The 19,636-nt window shown below is 37.2% G+C and overlaps 1 protein-coding gene across 6 annotated transcripts in view; it reads left to right on the top strand.

Moving 5' to 3' along the window:
* LOC125462117 (lysine-specific histone demethylase 2) overlaps nt 1-19,636 on the top strand; it is a 122,636-nt gene that overhangs the window by 45,477 nt on the left and 57,523 nt on the right. For 5 of the 6 annotated variants that reach the window (XM_048551704.2, XM_048551714.2, XM_048551686.2 and 2 more), the window contains 3 exons: nt 11,644-11,828; nt 14,005-14,181; nt 18,381-18,455. In XM_048551704.2, the coding sequence (XP_048407661.1) occupies nt 11,644-11,828; nt 14,005-14,181; nt 18,381-18,455 (437 nt within the window). The remainder of the gene's footprint in view (nt 1-11,643; nt 11,829-14,004; nt 14,182-18,380; nt 18,456-19,636) is intronic. The other variant, XM_048551694.2, reaches the window with a different exon arrangement.

Below are 19,636 nucleotides of genomic sequence, written 5' to 3'. Positions count from 1 at the left end.
TGTCCTAGGATGGATGTGTTGTCCCAATCAAAGTGGTGTCCTTCGTCATCTGTTTGTAAGGATACGAGTGATAGTGGGTCATGTCGTTTTGTAGCTAGTTGATGTTCGTGTATCCTGGTGGCTAGTTTTCTGCCTGTTTGTCCAATGTAGTGTTTGTCACAGTTTTTGCAAGGTATTTTTGTAGATGACGTTTGTCAAAAAACTGTGACAAACACTACATTGGACAAACAAGCAGAAAGCTAGCCACCAGGATACATGAACATCAACTAGCCACAAAACGACATGACCCACTATCACTAGTGTCCTTACATACAGATGAGGAAGGTCACCACTTTGATTGGGACAACACATCCATCCTAGGACAAGCCAAACAGAGACATGCATGAGAATTCCTAGAAGCATGGCATTCCAACTTGAACTCCATCAACAAACACATTGGCTCCAAATCAATCTACCATCCTCTGAGAAAAAGAACAGGAAATGACATCACAACCCAAGGAAACCTAAACTGATAAATAGAAAGCGGGACGTAACACCAGCACTTCATCGGAGGCTCACTGATGTTACCTAAAATGGTGACGAAACGTCTGAAAACTAACCTTCCAGCTCAGCGAGCAAACTCACATCCAGAGCAGGAGGGCATATAAATTTGGATTTCATTTATTATTGTCACATACGCTTAGATACAGTGAAAGGTTTTGTTTTGCATGCAGTACATACAAAGTGCATTACAATAATGGAATAGAGCAAAGAATACAATATTGCAGTTGCAGAGAATGCACACAAACAGCGAGATTGTGGAAATGAAACAGTGGTGATGTGAAAAAAGAAGTTTTCACACAGTGAGTAGTTCTGGAATGTACCATGTGAAAATGTGAAGGCAGGTTTAATTTGAGGCATTCAAGAAGGTAGTTGATTAGTTGGATAGGAATGGTATGCAGAAATAAGGTGGAAATCAGGAGGGTTGTTACTAGGCAATAGAACCAGTGTAGGCACAGTGGACCAAATAGCCTACTTCTGCACCATACAATTTTATGATAAAAGGCTGTCCTTTTAAGACAGACAAATTTATTTTCAGAGGATTGGAAGTCTTTGAAATTCTCTTCCTCAAAAGGCTGGGAAGAAAGTCTTTGAATGTTTTAAGACCAAGGTAGATGCTTGATCAACTGGGGAGATAAAATGTTATCATGATTAGGTGGAAATGTGAAGTAATCTGATCAGTCATGATCTAATTGAGGTGGAGCAGGCTTGTAGGCCTACACCTTTTTGAAATATGCACTATTTTCCATTTAAATAATTAAAAAAAACTCTTGTCACACTTCCATTGAACAGTTTGTTTCTGTTCAACTGCTTGTTATGACTAAAATGAGACCACTGAAATGAGCACTGACTTTCCCTAATCCCACTACTACACTAGCTAAAATATAAATTTCGTTGATTTTACTTGGTTCTGATATAGACTTTTAAGGAAGTCAGTTCGCTGGGTAGCTGGTTTATGATTGATTCTAGTAGCATGGTTTCAATCTGAGGGCCAGGTTGAAGGTGCTTCCTTCTTGACCTCCTCCCCCTTCCCTGAGCTGACATGACCCTATGGCTAAACCATCAAGAGTTGTTTCTTGTAATGAGACAACCTCCTGGGACTTTCACAACTTGTCTGAGATTTGTAATAAAAAGATTCGTCAAGGAGGTTTCTTCAATGAATACAATTGTTGATTTTATTATTTTAAAAAAAAACTTATTCCATGACGATGCAGAATTGCTTAGCAGTTTATAATTTGTTGGTATACGTACTTTTTCCTTTAAATATCCATCAATGCGCGAGTGCGTAAACATGAATGTTCACAAAGAAAAAGAGGAAAAAAACATAATTCTGTGTATAAATCCACTGGGGGTGGTGGGGGGCAACACCTAAGCAATAAATTTTGGTTGTTGATAAAATGTTAGGTAATCTTTCACATATAGATTGGTGTCATACACGAGCATCTCTGAAGTCTTTGCAAATGTGGTTTTCTCAGAAGGCACAATTAAGGATTCTTTGGAACTTTCTTCAAGAGGATAGTCAGGTTTCTTCTGCTTTGACAAGCATTAATGGAGAGCTTTCTTGGCCACCACTACCTGAAAATCCAAACAGCTGCAAACTGTAGTCTGACAGTTGTAAGCCCAGGCATGTGACTACTAAGGTATGCCTTTTATAAGAAAAATGTTTCAGTACAGAGGGATGGCCACTAATGCTGGCCTAACCAGTTACACCACATCCTGTGGAATAAATAACTTCTTCTAAACCAAAAATCCAGATCCAAAGGACTTGAAATAAATCCATTTTCCAGGCATTCTTTCAAAACCCAAATCCATAAATTAGTATTAAATTTGAAGATCCTTCATCACATCCAAACCTTTGTAAAAATGAAGTACCATTTTTAAGTATGTTTCATTGTAAATTGTGGACAATAACAAATGTATTTTTTAAAATTGTGACTTATTTGCCTACTCATTCTCCTTAGCTCGTCTTTCCTGTAAATATTGTTATGGTGTCAATTTTATAAATTGTTGCCAGGACTTCAGAAAAACAAGACAACAGTTCTTTATGTTATACTCGTGTAAAGAGGGAAACTTAACTGAGTTACAGAACAACATCAAGCTTTATACAGATTACAGCGTGCATAATACAATTTCAAGACTTCAAATCCACGTGCCCCATATTATTTGTTTCCCACAGCCTTTCGTAGGTATTCTGTTCTTTCACATAAGGCCTTTGATTGTATGGCTTCTGTGCTACTAGATTCTGTCTCATTTGTTCTCTGTTTCTCTGTACATTTGTAGCTTTGACAATGCCTTGCTAACTTTGCATCTTACTGACTATATGGCTAAAACTTTCAGCCTTAATTAACTTCCACTTTTCTCTCACCCCTCTTTTTACCTTTGCCCCTCGACCTAGTCCAAGATGGCTTGCTTTTCTGTTCACATTTTGCCCATCAGTACTGGACTTGTACCAAATTTAGGGTTGTAAAGATATTTAGTTATTGATGTCGGTGCAGTTTGGTCCAGTCAAGTTGGCTCCCCTGAACTAACTCCATGTCTCCATTTCTAAATAATTTGTTGCCATTTCCTATGTGGCCTCCTGATAGAATAGGTATAGAACTAATAACAGTCGTACATTAACCAGGGTATGGGAAATAATTCAAACTCATGGGTGAATCTGTATATTTGGTCCTCAATTCCGTTTGTCCCACCAAGTGGTGGAGTCTAGACTGTGTAACATTTGAGAGATTTTCATGCACTGATCAATTCATAAATGGACCAGGCATGACTTTGAATTACCCATCATAAGGTTTTGGTCCATACTGAGCTGGATCCTTGTCCTATTTCAAGATTTTTTCACGTTGAAAACTTTATTTTCGAATCTTTTTGCTCTACTGTTGCTAAATCAATTACATTTACTGTTGGTGTCCTTTTTGAATACAATAACAACATCATTAACCAGACTGCTTTCCACTTGACTTTTTCTTGGACTGAGCTGCAGCCACTGGCTACCCTCCACCATTAAATCAAGTGTGCTATCGCTAGTTTTACCAAAGCTTGCATGGTGTGTGGTTCTGAACTGAGCACCACTCAGGTGGACCATTATTGGGGATGTTTAGAATAATGGGTGCCTGCTCATGGAGTATATTATCCTATGGAAGTTTATTGTTAATTACTGAGACTGGTTCATTTTACGGACTTTCCTTCCTTTTGCTGTACTGTGGGATGGTTGTGGTAAGTTCATCGCTGTTGGCATATATGCCCCTCTATTGATAGCATTGTTGGCGTTGTTGACCTCGTATGTGGACGTTTTCTCATGTAGTTGAACCTCTGACAGTGTCAATTTTGTTTTCACTCAGTTGCTATAGAACATGGTGGCAGACAGCCTTTCCATCGTCATGGAATGGGTCCAATGGCAATTGTAAATTTTAAATTTCTAAACTTTAAACAAAATACAATGACCTCATTTCCTATCCGTAATACGAAGGAAGCCATTGCAAGTCTTGCACAATAAGTTGTGATTAATCGTCAGATTAAGGTATCCCTGATCCAGGTAGGGAACTCTCCCAGTGTGCGTCAATTATCCATCTGTTGATAGTTCTTCAGTTATTGGAGTAGCTGTTAGGATCCCATAATGCATGCTGCCAGCACGAGGGTTGATATAGTTCACTTACTCCTGTGACTATTCTGGAAAACAAATCAGTGATGACTTCCTCCAGTTGCAATCTTTGCTTCCAATGACTTTTCCTTTTTGATTCTGTACAGCATATGTATCACTAATTAGTGTGAATCTTGGCTTCTCCTGTGTGGTATTTACTATGACCTTTTATTATTGGATATCTCACTTGTTTCGTTTCTGACCAGAAAAAGACCAAAAGAACTGCGAATGCTGGAAATCTGAAACAAAAACAGAAATTGCTGGAAAATCTTCTGAAGAAGGGTCACTGGACCTGAAATGTTAATTCTGATTTCTGTCCATAGTTGCTGACAGACCTGAAATTTTCCAGCATTTTGTTTTTGTTTCATTTCTGCCTGTACGTATTTATGTATAATCAGGTGGTCCCAAACTACTTGTCTCAGTCTGTGGAGTTGCGTGCATGGTTTTCTCTCAATTTTTTAAAAAAGTCTCTTTCATTTGTGGATTCTGTTTTGTCATTCTTATTTGCAACATTACTTGGCAATGCCATCACCCTTGCTATCATTATCTCTCGTATTAATCCTTTCAAACTAATTGTTGTTGCCCTAAGTCCCATAAGATACTAAGGTCCATCCATCCTGGTGACAGCTCATGGATGGCTTTAGCTAATTCTCTTTAATGTCGTATTAATTCACTCTACCATATTTTAAGCTGTGCGGGTGGTAGGAGATGTGAAATTTTGATTCCCGGCAGTTTAATAACTTCATAAAAACGCAGAAAATAGAAGCAAGTATATCACTGGCCTGTCTCAAACCTGCCCAGGCCTCAACTGTATTTCAGAAATCTATCTGCTACCTCCTTAATAGTTTCTTGGCTCCACAAGTCTATGTTGAGAATTCCAAGACATTTGTTATCCTCAAAAAATTTCCCTCATATCCTAATTTTAAATGATTTTCCCCTGAAAGTAGGAACATCTACTTTACTAAAGTGCCCTCGAATATTGTAAGCTTCAATAGTTCACCTCTATCTTTTATATTATAATGAATTTAAAAACTTAAACTGTTCAGCTCCTGTCGAAGTTAACCCTTTCATTTCAGGAATTAGCATATTGAATCTCTTTTAAGTAGCCTGTAATGCCAGTGTACCCTCTTTTCACAGAGAAAGGGGACACCAAACCTGTAAACAGTACACTAGATGTGGCCTTACCAACACTTTGAACTGTTGTGACAAGACTTCCCTATTATTAAAATCCCCAGCCATAAACGCCCAATTTCCATCTGTCTTAAAGATTTGCTGCAACTTAATCATTTGTCCTGTGAAATATGTTCCCTGATCTCAATCCATCTGTAATGTTATTCACCATCTTGGGATTACTTTTTTTTATTCTAGCAATGTTTGATCCTGAACAGTGCTATGTGGGAAATGCTACCACTCATTTCATACGTTAATCAATAATGACTAAACAAATAAATATTTTCCTGACTCGGTGAAAGGGGTCCTGTGAGATCTGTTTGTAAGTATTAACATGGTCCTTTTTTGGTTTGAACTGGTGTGATACAGACCTTGGAAATGGTCAGAACTGCTGATGTTGGAGTCAGATCAGTGTGGGGATGGAGGAACACAGCAGGACCCAACGCGAACTGTCAGCTTCCCTGCTCCTCTGGTGCTGCCTGGCCTGCTGTGCTCCTCCAGCTCCACATTGTGAAATACAGACCTTGCCTGGTCTTCCTGGGTCAATTTGGACACGTACCTGGTATTACTGACAACATTTTGCTATATCTGTTTCCATTCCTTGCCACCATAGCATCTGCCTTTCCCCCTCAAAATGGCCTCCTTGTGGCATGCATGTCCATGATATATTTTGAGATGGTATATTGTGTTCTGCTACCACCTTTCTCCTTTTTTGCCAGATGACATCAGCACTTTAATCACTCCTTGTTCTTCCCATTGATTTTTTTCTCTTCCTGTTTGGTACTCCTGTATACCATGTTTATTTTCTGCAAACCAGTTGCTTCCTGATGCTGAGGACCTGTTCTGACTGCCTTCTAAGCTCCTCATTTGCTCATTAGTTACCTAATCAAATGGGGTCTGCAGTCTTCTGATGTACTTTAAATTTTTATCACTGCTGCCTCTAGTGGTATTCTAGCAGCTTCTGCCAATTCCTTAATTAATGTTTCATGCTGTTTATTTCCTGCTCCTGAAGTGATATATACCTTCTTAACTCAATATTGCTATTTAATCATGTAAAACCCCAAAGGCTTACCTGCTGTCTGTTTAAAAAAAATTAAGTTTGTAGAGTGCAGTATCATATGGAACTGTTCAATACAGATTAGCACATAATGTGTTTTTAAAATTCTCATGTCTTTTCTCTGGTACACGTGAAATGTAGATGATCAATATCTATCTTTGGTTTTGTATATCTACAGATTACCATGTTTAATAACATTTTCTAACATATTGGTGCCAATTCTTACGTACTAGGACTTTGATACAAGTGTTTTAACTACCAAATCAAATTAATTTTAAAAAAATCCTACAGTTCTCTTGTTCTCTTTTTCTCTTAACTGTCCCAAATTCTCAAAACACATTGATTTAACTGTTCTCTCTTCTCATGAGTTTTAGAAACATTCTTACAATGTTCCTAACGCTAATCAAACAATTTTAAACATGCTCATCCTTTACATTTAGACATTTCACAATTCCAGATTCAAACAAACTAACAAGAAATAATTTTTAAAAAATACGTTCTTTTCCTGTTTTGTCTCTATGGAAATGTGCGGTAGTTTGTGGGTTATTATATTCTGACTGCTGCACAGGAGCAAACAACAAAGAAAGGTCTTTCACGCTCATCATCTCATCTGGCTTGACTCCGTCATGAGTAATTCATTGTGTCAGCTTGTACAACCTTTTCCGACCACATGGTCCAGGCATACATATTCTGCTAGCAGCTCCTGAGGAGTCTGACCCCTTTAATTCCTTTGGCCTTCTCACGTTACACACTCCCACGCCATTCTTCCAACATGGTGCCGTCACCACGTCTAGTACTTGTCCTGAGTTGTCTTTCAGATTCTTTGGGTCACATGTACATCTGTTTGGTACGGCGATCTGCTCTAATTGAGAGGTAAATTAAAACACATTGCCCCAAATGCAACCCTAATGCCAGGGATGTGACATAACCTCCAATGACTATGCCAAACTGTCATGGGGTCACGTTGACAAGCTAAAAAGAGGACTTCAGGAAAACACACGTCAAGAGAAAATCTTCATATGAAAGTGAAAAGCTCATTCTGGTGGGTTACAGAATGCCCTCATGCATAATACAATTGCCACACTTCAACATTCATGTGTCCCATGTTATCTTTGTTTCCCACTGTCGTTTATAGGCATTGGATGTTATTTTACCCACCACCTAAGAGCCTGATTTCTACACTGCTAGCCTTTAATATTTTGTTTATAGTTCTCACACACTTTAGCCATGTAGCCAATGAAAAGTAAAGCTTTAATCCTTGACTATCTTAACCCTTTCACCTTTACAGTTATTTCTGTGTTACTTTCTTGATGCATAGACAATTCAAACAAAGTTCCATTCTTGACAAAGCTTTGGAAGTTAGATTATTTTACAATGTGACTTATCTTTATAGATGCCACAGTAGCTCAGTGGTTACTGCTGCTGCCTAATAGTGCTAGAGGACCTGGGTTTGATTCCAGCCTTGGGTGACTCTGTGTGGACTTTGCGTGTTATCCCCATGTCTGCATAGGTTTGCTCCAAGTGCTCTGGTACCCTCCCACGATGCAAAAATATGCAGGTTAGGTGAAGTTGTCATGCTAAATTGTGTCCAGTGCTGTGCAGGTTTAGCCATGATGAATGCAGGGTTACCGGGATAGGGTAGGGTCTGGGGCTTGTGGTCATTTGTGTACCAGTGTTTTCCTTTTACCTCTGTGGCATGTTGTTTCCAAAATATTTTAGAACCAGTAGCAATGCCTGAATTTCTTTTTTCCACTGTAGTGCCACTTTTTGGTTTCTATTTAAAATTTTTTGGTGAAGTTCCATTGGCTGTTATGTGCCTGACTCTTCATCTTGTAATGGTACTGTGCCTAACAACTGTCAATTGCCACTTTGGGTTTGTGAAATTGGGAGCAGATGATATTGATTTATTGAGCAAATTGCATTTTAGCGCTTCAAACATTGCGTGGCTACACTACCATAGCTGTCTTTTGTAATAAACTTGTCCAGTGGAGGAGTTGTAGTGCTAATGTTTTGTACAGAATTAAACCAGAAACCCCATGCTCCCAAAAATCTCTTTTCCTGTTGCTTCAAGGGCAGAGCATTCCACTAAAGTTTGTACTTTGCTGTTATTAGTAGTGCCTGACCTTGGTGTACTCTCTGCCCTAAATAGGGTACCTGCATTTCTCCCTAAACTCAATTTTGGTAAGGTTCATCACCATAGTCAGCTGAATGTAATGTTCAAAATAAACGTTTAATTGTTGCAAGTGGTGCCTCCAAGTCAAAATGCATATTACCATGTAAAGATAAAGCACCCAACTGGAAATGTATATTTACCATCTCTAGAAAGTGACTGAGACTTTTGTTTTAGCCTAAGTGATGTTACCTGGCTTGTGAAAAGACTGTGTGGGTTTTGTGACAAAGGCTGATTTCTCTAGCCTTGCATATTAGAGGAATCTGCCAGTATCCTTTACACTAACTTATTTCAATAATAAATCTAGCACTGTCAACACTATCGAATAGACTTCCAAGGAATTAGTTGAGAATCTGCTTTGTAGATGCTGGATTTGATTGAATCATCAGGCCTGGGCATTGATATGACTGGGGAGCTCCAGCTGCTTTGAGATGGTTCAAACGAGTGGTTTTCCGACTTTGATTTCTGCTTTCACTGGGCTTGTTTTTTCTTTTGGACCTAATCTAAGAATCCTGTTTTGTAAGAAATTATTCCCCTGTGTCCATATCATGTGTGGCTAAAGTTATACATGCTAGCTTGTTGCTGTAGATTCCTTCAAAATCTGTTTGTTCTGGTTGCAAATATGAAAGCTTTCCAGCTAGCCTCCATAATAGTTTAGCGTCAACTAACCAAAGGGACTCAATTTGGGGGTTGCTTGGGCCCTTTTCTTCCTCATTCTCACTACCCCTTTCATCTTCCACTGTCATTACTACTGGAAAGATCTGTATTTGCTTATCCTGTGGCTGACAGTGATACTGCTTCAACACATTGATGTGATGCAACCTATTACTTTTCCAGTGATCTTGGGTATCTGTCGAATAATTAGCATTGCCAAACCTTTTGAGTACCTTTTTTTAAATATAGCCCTCTGAGTTGTACTTTGTGGTAATATTGTAAACGAGGTAATATTAACACCATAATCTTTGGTTGAAATGTTTATGGTTAGGTATGCTTATCAACCCATTTATTCTTCATTGGTTATAATGCTGTAAGTTGTTTTGAGCTCCCTCCAGTCTAAGACCATTCCTGGGTTTGTTTCAGGGGACCTCTTAACCTTGTGTCCATAAACTAGTTCAAAAGGACTAAAACTAGTAGATTCATCAGGTGAATCTCAAGTGGCCAACCAACAGAAATTTCAGTTCTTTGTCCAATCACAAGGATTTTCATGACTGCATATCCTGATGTATTATTTTAATGATTTGACGGTACCTTTCTAAAGTCCCTGGTGTCTATTGGGGTATGCTAAAGATCTTTAACTGTGTTATACCCAGACTATACTCATTCTAGAAAATGTTTATGCATAAAATTGGAAGTTTGATTATGGATTACCAGTGGAGTTCCAGTTGGATCAAGTGAAGACCTCTAACCTTAGCAATAATTGTTCTTGAGGATATAGTCTGAGAATAGAGTCTCTATATCCAGAATAGTAAGGATATTTTAGTGTTCAGCTGTTACTTAAAGTAAGGATCCCACTGCTAACACACCAAAAAATGCTTCCTCAGAAATTTGTGTAGGAATTAAAGATAACAGTATTATTTCATCTTATTGTTTCCTCACAATCTGACATGTATAGCATACTTAACAAATCTAGACCGTAGTCTTGTGAAGACTCAGCAAGTGTAAATGTCAACATATGTGTTTGGTCTTCTGGATTCCTACATGTTCCATCAGGAATTTAATGAGGAATCCTTAATGTCCATTGACATCATGTATGTGGTACCACTGTATAATGAAGTATTATCCATCCACAGGACTGTGAAGAGGCCTCCAATTCACAAAAGGAAGTTAACTCCTCCTCCTGCTTTTGGCTTGAACTGATTTGAGCTATGTTACTTAACTCTTGGTTGACTTGCTGAGTCTCTGAAGACTTATTGAATGCTCCTTTCACATTATTCAAGTTTCCAGGGAAAGTTTTGGATAAACAAATCTGTCTTTGGTGCCAACTTGACCTCATAATGATGAACTTTTTGGAAATATTACTTGGTTACACAGCTGAAAGAAAAGTTCTTGAAACCTTTTCCTGCAGCATTTTGACTCCTTGACTTCACTTGGCTATTTGTGGCTAAGAGAGAAGCTTCTATTTTTGCTCTTGCCAGATTATTTCCTACACCTGCAGGCAAGCTGTGGACAATCCTTGCAATTATTGTCCCAGACATTAGGTCATACTGTTAAGTGCTCCTGATACAAGGACACAGCATACACTGTCTGCTTGGGAAAAAAACATTACCAAAACCAGTACATGTTCTCTTGGAAAGGGTGTACCTCTCCCCTGTTAGAAATTGAATGGCATTTGTATCTGTTGGTATAACTAAAGGTTACCCACAAAATGTGAAGAATAGGAAATTTCTTTCTCTTGAACTTGCTACAAATTGTAAGTAACTTGTATAAATCTGTATTTGCAAGGGGGGAGAAAACACTTGCCAATACGTTTTGGTTCTTGAGGGGAAAAGATAATATGGCATGTTCAGATGGCTGGTGCTGAGAAAGTGTAGATGGGTATCGCCATCACTACCACCAGCACCAGGATCTTGGCACAGGCAGCTTGCTCAGAAACCACAAAGGACAGTTCTTCCACATGCTTTCCAAGAGGATATTTGTGTTTCTTAATGGTTTCGTAATAGGGATGATTCAAGAAACAGGAGAGTTGAGTTGGGAAGGTTTTTTCCCTGCCCTCTGCTAGTTACTAACTGAAAAACCAATCAATCTCAAAGCATAATATACATCCAGATGTTTGTATACCCGGGCAAAATGTCTGCATTTAACGAACAGTTATTGCTATACTTGTAACTACAAAGAAATGCATTGTTCAAAATAACTTCATTTCTTTGTGTTGTGATTTTTAAAAACAAAATCAGTTCTACAGAACTTTGAAACAAATCAATTTTTCCACATCCTTCAAAAACTCAAGTTTATAAATTAAGCATCTTAGTAACACTAGGAAAATTTATAATAGTATAATAGCAGTTTCAAAAATAAATACGAAATTTAATCTTTACCTAATTGAATTAACTTTGAATTTGTTGTGGTCAGTTGCAGGAATGAGTCCTTACTTCCAACCATTCTATCAGCCCAATGAATGTGGAAAGGCCCTTTGTGTGAGACCAGATGTGATGGAACTGGATGAGTTGTATGAGTTTCCTGAATATTCCCGGGATCCTACAATGTACTTGGCGTTGAGAAATCTAATTTTGGCTCTTTGGCATATTAATTGCAAAGTAAGCCTGTAGCACGTTTAATTTCTAGTTCCATTCCTTTACTCATTTCTTCTGTTTATTCTTATGCCATATCTTCTGAAAATGACATCAACCGAGTTCCACAGGTAACATTTTTCTTCTTGTGGCCAATATCTATGAATCCAGATAATAAATTGACGTATTGTTTGAATGTGGCAGACGTTGTAACAATGCACTATCCTGGTCTCTTGCTTCCAAGGAGTACTCTATCAAGTTTACAACATACTTAGATGACTTTTCTTTGCTCCCCTTTCTCCTTAACCTATGTGTTTTGAAGGCTAAATCTCATCTGGTTAAGATCAACTGAGCTTGCCAGGAGTTGAACCTAAGACTATCTTGCAAACATCGGTACCAGCAATGTTTTCACGTGTATCAAAAGAAATCCCAGTATTTACTTTAATTTAGTACTTTACTAAAAAGTTTCCTAAACTGTTCCCAAAGGAATGTGAGAGATAATACAATGTGAAACTGGAGGAAGGCAGCAGGCCAGGCAGCATCAAAGGAGTAGGAAAGTCAATGTTTCGGGGCCTGCTTTTCAAATTCTGAAACAAGCAAAATTGAAATTACAAAATATTGAAATTTCAAATATCACCAAATTAACTTTCCTTGTTTCATTACCCCGATTTGTTTATTAAACCATTTGTGCTCAGGTTTATTTCTGGTTTGTGAGAATGATTTTGAATCTTTTTGTGAATGTTAGACATTTTGCTCAGCAAATTAGTGGTGGCATGTGAGCAACTTGTATCTTATAATATAGTATGAAGCTTAAAACCCAAGAGTGAAAAGTTGTTTGTTACAAAAGCCAGCAAGTTGAAGGCTCTATTATCTTCCAACTTGAGAGCAAAAGTGAGCATGTTGCTGATTGTGTCGAGAGTATCGGTAGTTTATATGAGAATGCTTTTGAATACAGAAGATCCACATATCTGAAATTAATGGCATTGCCAAATTAAAAGCGCATTCAAGTATTTACTTCCAGCTGGTTATCTTTACAGTCAAAACATTTGTTCAGGGGGCAGGAGCTCAGAACACATTGTTAGAAAATAAGTTCTCTGTCTTTTGATTCTGCTTTCTTTTGTACTAGACATTTCAATATTTCCACTTCGACTTACTCTTACACCACCTTTATTTTACAGTCCTTTTTGTTGATCTAAAAATCTTTAGTTATCGTACAGTTTTACCTAATATGTATTTCAGTTTGCATTTGAATAAATTAGCTTGATTATTAGATCCACTTGATGCTGTCTTCCTTCTATCCTTTCTCTCTTACTGATTCCATCATGGCACCACTTGACTTTGCATTTAACATTAGTGATCATTTGACTCATTTTGCTTCTATTGGTACAGATTCTTCAACTAAACTATTCATCAAATTGCAATTCTTTGTCTGCTTCCTTAATATTTTTCTACTTCTCAATTTTTTTCAGTCATTTATGTTTTGGTTTTCTATCTTGAAATAATATATTGTGGAATGGGGGAAGAATTCCCCATATCTCCTTCAGTTCTTCTAAGAATATATTTGAGTTTATTCTGAACTAATATGTTTGAATATGCATTGTTGCATCTGAGTTATTTCCAGTCTTCCTCTGTACAGGCTTTTTGATGAAACTTTGTAAAGAGTTTTCATGGTATTTTGCATTTATTATTGATGCATTAGTCATTGTTTACTCTGATTATTTCAATAGATCTAACTTAAACATTTTGCATGCTTCCTTGAATTGTTTTGTTCAATATTAACAAGTCTTGTTTGCTAGTTGAATTTCAGATTGTTTTCACCATAGCTCAGGAGCTGCACCTGCCATTCTTTTTGTATATTGTTTAGAAGATGATTATATAAATTGCCTCTTGTAACTTTGTTTCACAGTGTGCCACTATCATGACACATGTTTACTAATGTACACTGTAATTAACTTGTACATTCCTGTTAGAAAAATTAGCAGAGGGTTCATGGTGCAAAGTTAATTAGAGTCTTTGAGTGCAGTGATGTTTAATTAGAATGTTCAGACATTGTGCAATATGGATATAGAGCTGGAAATTGCAGTTAAAAAATATAGAGCTGTCAACAAAATATCAGATGTGTTCACTGTGTAAAGTTCATTTGTCTTCCTATCATCTGTCTAAAAGAAAATGCTAAATTATCTTCCTTGTCTTTCATTTGCAGGAGGTTCTTACCCCACAAAAGTGTGCAAACCATATAGTTGTTCGAGGGCTTGTTCGTATTCGCTGTGTCCTGGAAGTGGAGAAGATCTTGTATTTTGTGACAAGAAAGGGCTTGGTCAACACTGGGGTCTTGGCTGTTAACCCAGATCATCCCCTCCTACCCAGTTATTATCACAAGGTTAGATAGTGCATGTTGCTTCTTATTGTTTTTTTAAGATCTTTTTAAGCATAATTTCTAACAACCAGATTTCTAAACATGGTGGAGAAAAAGATGCTTTTAGGATAATTCAATTTAAAAAGTAAATTTGATTTTGTGAATAATAGATAATATACATCAAAACAACACTGCTTGAAAGTTGTTCACTTGTCTGACTTGATAATATACAAATTTTGCTGGATAATGTGATTGAAAAATGAAAGAATAATCCTGTATTAATTTATTTTGCTTTATATTACTTTAATAATTAATGTTTGTGGGTGTTCTCGGATACTTGCAAAATCCCTCATTATATGTTGCCAAGCTGTTCAAATTGTAACTCCAGGGGTCAAGCAGATGGAAAAACAAACAGTGAAACATTCTTGTTTAATTATTTCACAATTATGAATAAAATGAAATTTCCAGTACTAAGAGGTGAAATGACCTGTTGCATGCACAATGGTTGCAAAACAACTAGCAAGTTTAATCATCCTTTCTAGCTTAATGCTCACAACTGCACATCCATATACGTTCTAAAAGAAATTAGAGTTTCTACCCCTGTCACCTTTTTTAAGGTAGTAAATTCCAGACACCTTCAACTTGGTGAAATGAACTTTCCTAAACTTACTGCTATTCCCTCAATCTTCAAAATGACACAAAGACAGGCAGCCAAATCAAATCAAACCTCCCTGTTCCTGTATTTGCCGCACAGCAAAATGAAAACATTCAGTGAAACTCAAAATTGACCCAAGACATGCTGAATAACCAGTACCAGACTTGCTGAATGACTGATAGCAGATATTAAATTTGTAGCTGAAGTAAAACAATTAATAATTTATTAGTAATACAGTAGTTCTGGAAGAGCAAATGTTAAATCTCATGGTAATCTAATTAGTCAATAATTTAAACTCTATCTTCTTTGATTCTGGCTCCTCCCCACCAACTCTCTCAAAGGCTGACAAATAGACATAGTTAAGGGATAAAAAAAGTAATTGACCACTTAACCTAGGCAGATTCCACATACCGTAAGATCACAGACACATGGGATTGTTTTGCTTAGTTTCTGAAGATACCGATTTATGCAAATAGCTTCCAGTAGACTGAGGTATATTCACTTAATACTTATAACTGTGATTCTATTATCCAAACTTTGAATAAGTTGATAAGGGAGGATAGCCAAGGACCTTTGACCCATAGTCGAAGCCACAATCTTTCTGACTTAGTTCAAAACCAGTTTAAACTTTTTAGTCTCTCTTTCTTTCTTTAGATTGGTTGTCTCCCAAAAGGGTCTCTGTTAACTTTCAAATATCTATCATCTATTTGATCATAATTCATCTCTAGAACCAAAACATCTACAGTATTTTTTGAACAACAATCAACCCGCAAATAATTTCCGGTCCTAGCTTAAGCAAACATCAGTTTGTCTGTTTTTTTAAAATCTGTTGCTTATAGTCTAATGACCATCTTCAGCTCTCAGCTCACAGTTCAACCAAAAATGATAAAATAATAAAAATAAACTGAAAAATCACTGAGGGTTCTAACACAGTTCATTCAAAAATATGCCACCAGTTAATTGACCCCTCTGCTGGGAGAAGCAGTCCATCCAGCCTAGTTCTCTCTCAAAACTTTACACCTTGGTTAAATCTTTGTTTAGCTGTTTCTATTCTAAAGAAAACATCCCTAGGTTGATCTAATCTATATCCAGTTAAAACTCTCTTAATTCCTGGCAGCATCCTTATAAAAGATAACAAAGTGTACAGCTGGATGAACGCAGCAGGCCAAGCAGCATCTTAGGAACACAAAAGCTGATGTTTCGGGCCTAGACCCTTCCCGAAATGTCAGCTTTTGTGCTCCTAAGATGCTGCTTGGCCTGCTTTGTTCTTCCAGCTGTACACTTTGTTATCTTGGATTCTCCAGCATCTGCAGTTCCCATCATCTCTAATACAAAAGCATCCTCATAAGTCACCTCTGTACAGACTTTAACATTTGTTTCCTGCAATGCATTAGCATTGTAACTAGTGTAATGTAACTAGAGTTTTGCAGAAGTGGAATGTTGACCTCTCCGGTGTTACTCTTTATGAATTGGTCAATAAAGAGGAATTATGCTTAGCAATTTGCTATCAGATTAATTCATTTAGAATGAATTAATTATAATTGCACAAATGTTGCCTGTCATTCATTAGAATTGCCCTTCCTGTTAAATTCTTTTAAGCGTTTGCAAGGCTCATTGTTCTAAATGGGACATTGATATGGCTCATATTCACCTAGAACCTTTGTGAATGAGGTACAAACAACTTCCTGTTTCATGAAGCAGATGGATTGAGGAATTGTTAATTAACAGTACAGACTCTGAACCATGAAGTTAGAAAAGCAAATGTTTCAAGTCAGGAAACAGAATCCACAAATAAATTGATATTTGATTGAGAGAGAAGAAACAACCAATTTTTTAAAATTTTAAAACAAACAGAATAATTATTAAAATTTGAATGACTGAAACTCCATACTTGTAGAAGTTAATTTTCAAGTAGTTTTTCCTTAATTGAGTCACTGCACTTTTAGAAAGGGTACACAGCGTGTAATAGGCAACCTGTAACTTTGTGATTTCAGTTCACAGTTATGGTGCCTGTACAGCAACTTGGCAAACTCGGTATACTTAAGTGGACAGCTAGAAAGTGAGGTGCCATTTTCAGAGCTTATGGCTGCAAGGTGGATCTCAATACTTACTGTAAACTATTTGTCTTAATTACTTTTACAATAAATTCTAGCCTGTAATTGACTTTGTGTTAAAGTTCATCTTGCCATTAACTTCCACCAGAAATATTAAAATTCCTCCTTGATGTGAAATGGAGTATAATTTATCATTTCCAATGTGCCCCTACTTGGTCCATCAGTCTCCTGTTTCAAGTTCCCCACCATTTTTCTCTGTTGTAAATTTGGGAGTCCCACTTTATTTTCAGGGATTATATTTGCTTCTTGATTTGTGCAATGTTAAGTACTTGTCACAGACCCTCAGATAATGAAATGTCTCTGCCTGCAAACAAAAAGATGTGGACAACATTCAGATTTGGACTGGTAAGTGGCAAGTAAAATTCAAGTCCGTGGCCACCTCAAAACAAGGCAGAATCTAACCATCTCCCAGTTTAATGGCATACTAATAACTGAACTTCCCACCATCAATATCCTTTGTTACTAATATTGAAGGGAAAATTAACTGGACTTGTGATCTATGTACCGTTGCACGAGAGGCTGAGAATTTTGCAATAACTACCTGTCCAGACTCTCCAAAGCCTGTGTGCTACCAAAAAGGCAGAAGTTAGGAGTGTGAATGCCTGAATGAGTGTAGCTCCACTGACTCTGGAGCAGCTCAATGTCTTTCAGGGCAAAGTAACCAGTTATATACCAGTCTGAATTGGCAACATGTGGTGATTTCTTTGCCATATGGCCAAAATCCTGTGACTCTGCTAAAATGCAGTGTGGGTGTACGTGGACTGCAGCAGATCAAGAAGAACACTACCCACCAGTGTATCAAGGGCAATTAGAGATGGACAATAAATGCAGACCTCGCATTCCCCAAGCTGATTTATTAACTCAGTCCCTGAGATTCTTTTGTCATTGCTATGACATCAGTTATTGATGTTGATGCCACAATGAGAATTAACCAAAACACCAGGGGATACTCAAAATTAATTCCTCTCTGAGTAATTAATTTCAGCTAACACATTTTTTAAAAAATGCCAGGTACTTATTGAGGATTAGAAAGTGTAGAATTTTGCCAAACATTAGAGCCCTGTAAGCATAGTTGTTTATTTGACCTTTGTTGGAACCTCCTGTTCAAATGACAATCAATCTGTTTTTCAATTACAAAAAATAGTAAAACCTGTTCTTGGTTATTTCATGTTTTTTGCAACCATTGTGGTATCAGTATGTTTGTTGATCTTGATTAGCAGCCCTCTCGGTGTTTGCATTTTAAATAACTGAAAATTATTAGTTGTTGAAATTTTGTTGCTTTTAAAATGTTCTATCACTTTTCTTGTCGTGTTATTGATTTCAGTAGTTAACTTATTACTGAAAACGTAACAAACCAGTTCTTCTTGCTAAAGTTTTATCTGTTTGGTATTTGTATCAAGTATTTTTAAATTTGTGATTTATCAATTGTAGTGTATTATTTTTAATTTTGACAGAAACATGTTATTGTAATTGGTGCTGGTGCAGCAGGCTTAGCAGCCGCACGACAACTGCAAAATTTTGGAATTAAGGTAAGTCAGTTCTTTAGAAAACTTGTAATTTAAAATTGGGCACAAAAGCTAAACTTCAGTTTGCTAACCAACTTCATCACCTTTGGCCAACATGTCTACTTGAAATAACTAAATTCGATCATCTTTCAAAGAAAATTTGTACCAGGAAAATTACTTGGTCACCTTAATGGTTTGAATTAATATATTTTACACAAAGACATTAATAAGAAGTGAGCTTGCAAATATTGACATTAGGTGCTGAGCATTACCAGGAGAAGGTCTGATAAAGACCCCGTGAAGTCAAGTAACTGTCCTGTTTTGATGCTTAGGTAATTGTGGTTGTTTTGAAAATTTATTGTTAGAATTTGCTTTCCAATATTCCTGTTCTCTTTGCCACTTTCTTCCAGCTGCGGTACAGTTCCACGTGTGTTGCCTATTCCCTCCCCTTTCACTGCAACTTTCCATTCTTGATTAGGGAGGGTGTTACAGTTGAGCTGTTTCTGTCCTTATTCATTGCCATCCATGAGGGGTTTATTTTTCAGTAGTAGTAACAGTTTCATGGTAAGCAGTTGTTTATTCTCTTTACTTTTCTCTTCACAATTTTGAACAACACATGAGAGTAAAGTTGGTTATCGTAATTTGAAGGGATGTCTGTTTTGCCAGGGATTGAGATGGGGATGGGCGTAGACTGCTTTTAACACCAAGTGTTTTTGGTGTGTTTTACTTGTCAAAAGTACTTGGTAAAAGTCCAGCTTTAGATATCGTCGTGAATGTGTTTTTCTTCTCAAACTTGATTGGCAATAAGAGTTTATGTGCTTGGTGACGTGTTTAGTCAGGAAATATTATTTAATGAAATAATGAAATTTCTTGATCCGACTGTTGTTCCCAAACATTTTAGTCATTTAATCAGTATTGATGATATGTTGAGAAATCTAGGGTCAGGGCATTTTGGTCTAAATATTGTCAGAGAAGACTTGTCAGGAGCAAATTTAAGAAATGCTACACATAGATGTGGTTGAAATTTTGGCATCCCTTGTTCAGTTGGCAGTTCATGTTAAACCATTTAACTTTAAACCTATGATAACAAGATGTAGAGCTGGATGAACACAGCAGATCAAGCAGCATCTTAGGATCAGGAAGGCTGATGTTTCGGGCCTAAACCCTCCTTCAGAAATGGGGGAGGGGAACGGGGTTCCGGAATA

This window comes from Stegostoma tigrinum, chromosome 2, assembly GCF_030684315.1.
Source record: "Stegostoma tigrinum isolate sSteTig4 chromosome 2, sSteTig4.hap1, whole genome shotgun sequence".
Classification (NCBI taxonomy): domain Eukaryota; kingdom Metazoa; phylum Chordata; class Chondrichthyes; order Orectolobiformes; family Stegostomatidae; genus Stegostoma; species Stegostoma tigrinum.
Note: the sequence above shows the minus strand (reverse complement) of the source record. Positions and strands in the feature narration are given on the sequence as shown.